The 3,097-nt window shown below is 39.8% G+C and overlaps 1 protein-coding gene across 1 annotated transcript; it reads right to left on the minus strand.

Moving 5' to 3' along the window:
* Positions 1-1,887: 1,887 nt before the first annotated feature.
* Positions 1,888-2,496, minus strand: LOC143581849 (uncharacterized). The gene has a single exon (XM_077064534.1). The coding sequence runs from the start codon at positions 2,494-2,496 to the stop codon at positions 1,888-1,890; it is 609 nt and encodes a 202-aa protein (XP_076920649.1).
* Between the last annotated feature and the right edge of the window lie 601 nt (positions 2,497-3,097).

Genomic DNA, 3,097 nt, shown 5'->3' on the forward strand with positions numbered 1-3,097 from the left:
ATAATACGTCTCGTAGCGGAAGTTCCCGCAGGCAGCCATAGGTTATCCAGATTCACCTGGCCTATGTGCGACGTAGAGATCCCCAAGAAATTTCAAACTCCCAGCATGAAGCTGTATGATGGCACTATGGATCCTGAGGAACACGTAGTTCAGCATAGAGAAAGGATGGAGATCAACCCCATCCCCATTGACATCAAAGAAGTTGCCTTTGCAATGGATTCGATTTGACACTAACAGGACCGGCTCTCAAATGGTTATAAAGTATTCTTTCCAATACTATTACTTCATTTGTGCATTTGATTAACTTGTTCAATAATCAATTTTCTTGTAGTAGATCTTTTGAAAAAATGTCGGGAGATTTATATAGAATAGTTCAGCTTAATAATGAATCCTTAAGGGATTACATAACTAGATTTAGCAGGGAAGCTTTGGATATCCCCAACCTCGACATGGCGGCTGCAGTCGAAGCTCTCAAGATGGGATTGAAGAAAGATTCTCCTTTCTATGACAATCTTGTCATGACACCATGCAGGAATCTTGACGAAGTTAGAAACAGAGTTTTAAGATACATTTGGCTAGAGGATGACAAGAAGGCTCATGGAAATTTGATTATCCCGAAATACGTGTCTACCAACAGAAAGTCAGATTCTCCATAAAAATCTCCCGGCCTAAGACTTATTCCAAACAAGATAGTCCCAGGATAAATGATGTGGAAGAAGATGAGGATGATGAAGAGTATCCTAAACTCTCTGAATATTGTTTTAATATTGATATAAGTTGTGTGATATGTGTCATGCAGGATTTAGGTGACAAGGCTAGATGGCCCAAGAAAAATGAAGAGTCCAGATCTAGCAAAGACAAGTCCAAATGGTGTGCATACCACGAGGACTTTGGCCATCGCACTGATTATTGTATCGCACTTCGGAACGAAATAGGATACCTTCTTAGCAAAGGGTACCTGAAGAAACTGTTCGGAAGGAACAAGAACAAGAGTCAGGATCCTGCCAAGATACCTGAAAGGGCACCTTCTCCACCACCCGGAGCAAAGGTCATTGCCTTTATCTCTGGAGGATCGGATATCTGTGGAACTTCGTACTCAGCAGCCAAGAAGCGTGCCAGAGAAACAAAGATAGATAACGAGAGAGACCTCTCCGAACCTCCACGTTGACTACTTAAAAAACTATATCCTTCGAAGAAGAGGATCGATGTGATCTTCAGGATCCCCACCATGATGGTTTGGTAATTACTTTAAGTATAGCTAACTGTTTTGTGCGCAAGATACTAGTCGACGGCGGAAAGCTCCGTGAACATCATCCAACTAGATGCATTGAAGAAAATGGATATCTCGGAATATGAGATTATCCCGAGATCCTTAGTCCTTGTAGGGTTCAGTGGAGAAACTAAGAACACATTGGGAGATATCAAACTTCCAGTATACATAGAGGGAGTAAACTCTCTACAAAAATTTTGTGTTATTGACTCATTATCTTGTTGTAATGTGATCTTAGGAAGGCCATGGATCCATGACATGAAGGCGGTACCCTCAACATACCATCAGTGTGTAAAACTTCTAAGTCCTTGGGGAGTTATCAAGATAGAAAGTGACCAACAAGACGCCAAAGTCTGTTATGCATCATCGATGAAGTCAGCTACAAAGCCTACTCCAGCATAGCAATTACAGAAACAATCAGGGGAGGTCCGGCAAGCTAGGGAACAAGATGTGAAGGAAGTATCCTTGGATCCTCGGGATACTGAGATCAAATTTTTGTTAGGATCAGGTATGTCTGAGGATATCGAACAAGGATTGATATCCTTATTAAAGAAAAGAGCTTCTACCTTCGCCTGGAAACATGAGGATATCACAGGTATCTCTAAATCAATAATTACTCATAAACTTGGAAACATGAGGATATCACAGGTATCTCTAAATCCAAACGCTCGCTCGACATCTTTTCTTACAGATTCTTGTGCTTTTGCGAAATGTTTGTGCTTGTTCCCTCTTGGTGCTGGAATCGTCTTTACAAAAGTTTGCCACTTAGGATAAATGCCATCTGCAAGGTAATACCCCATAGTATAGTCGTTGCCATTAACTGTGTAATTGACTGGAGGAGCACACCCTTGCGCAAGTTCCGTGAAAATGAAAGACCTCTCTAGCACGTTAATGTCGTTATGTGAACCGGGCATGCCAAAAAATGCATGCCATATCCAGAGATCATATGAGGCAACCGCCTCTAAAATAATAGTAGGTTCACGAATGTGGCCAGAGTACATACCTTTCCAAGCTGTGGGACAATTTTTCCACTTCCAATGCATGCAGTCGATGCTTCCGAGCATTCCAGGGAATCCTCGTTGATCCGCAACAGCAAGCAATCGAGTAATATCATTGGTGTTTGGTGAACGTAGATATTCAGTTGAAAAGATATTTACTATCATCTCACAGAATTTTTTGAGGCTCTCCATTGCGGTGCTCTCACCAATGCTTATGTATTCGTCCATAAAATATGCGGTAACCCCATATGCCATTATTCTAAGTGCTGCAGTTATCTTTTGCATAGAAGATAAACCGAGTCTTCCGACATTATCTCTTCTTTGGACAAAGTATGGCTCGTGAGTCACTACCTCATTTAGAATACGGAGAAATAAAGGACGACGCATACGAAATCTTCGTTGAATTAGATCTGCAGGATATATGGGATTTTCTGCAAAATAATCACGATATAGACGCTGATGTCCCTGAATATGATTACGCCGAATAAACCTACGACGCTTGCGAATACATTGTTCTTTGCCATCTTCGTTAAGATTAACATCACTATCATCTTCAGAAGACATGTATGTCAATAATTTGCGAAAGAATGTACGAGGCATGTTATCAAACATGCAATTAACTCAACCTGTCAAAATACACATAAATTTTTATCAACGGTAAAGATGAAATATGTAGGAACAGTTATATAACTTTTTATTTGTTATTCAAAAATAAAGAATAAACAAAACCAATTTAATGTTATTTTAATTTGTAGTTCACAAATAAAGAATAAAAAAATCTACTGTTCGTTAGTATATTATGTTTCAGTACTATTGTAAGTTTCGATTA

This window comes from Bidens hawaiensis, unplaced genomic scaffold, assembly GCF_021521415.1.
Source record: "Bidens hawaiensis isolate Kalapana, Puna unplaced genomic scaffold, B.hawaiensis_p1.1 tig00031208_1, whole genome shotgun sequence".
In the NCBI taxonomy this organism is placed as follows: domain Eukaryota; kingdom Viridiplantae; phylum Streptophyta; class Magnoliopsida; order Asterales; family Asteraceae; genus Bidens; species Bidens hawaiensis.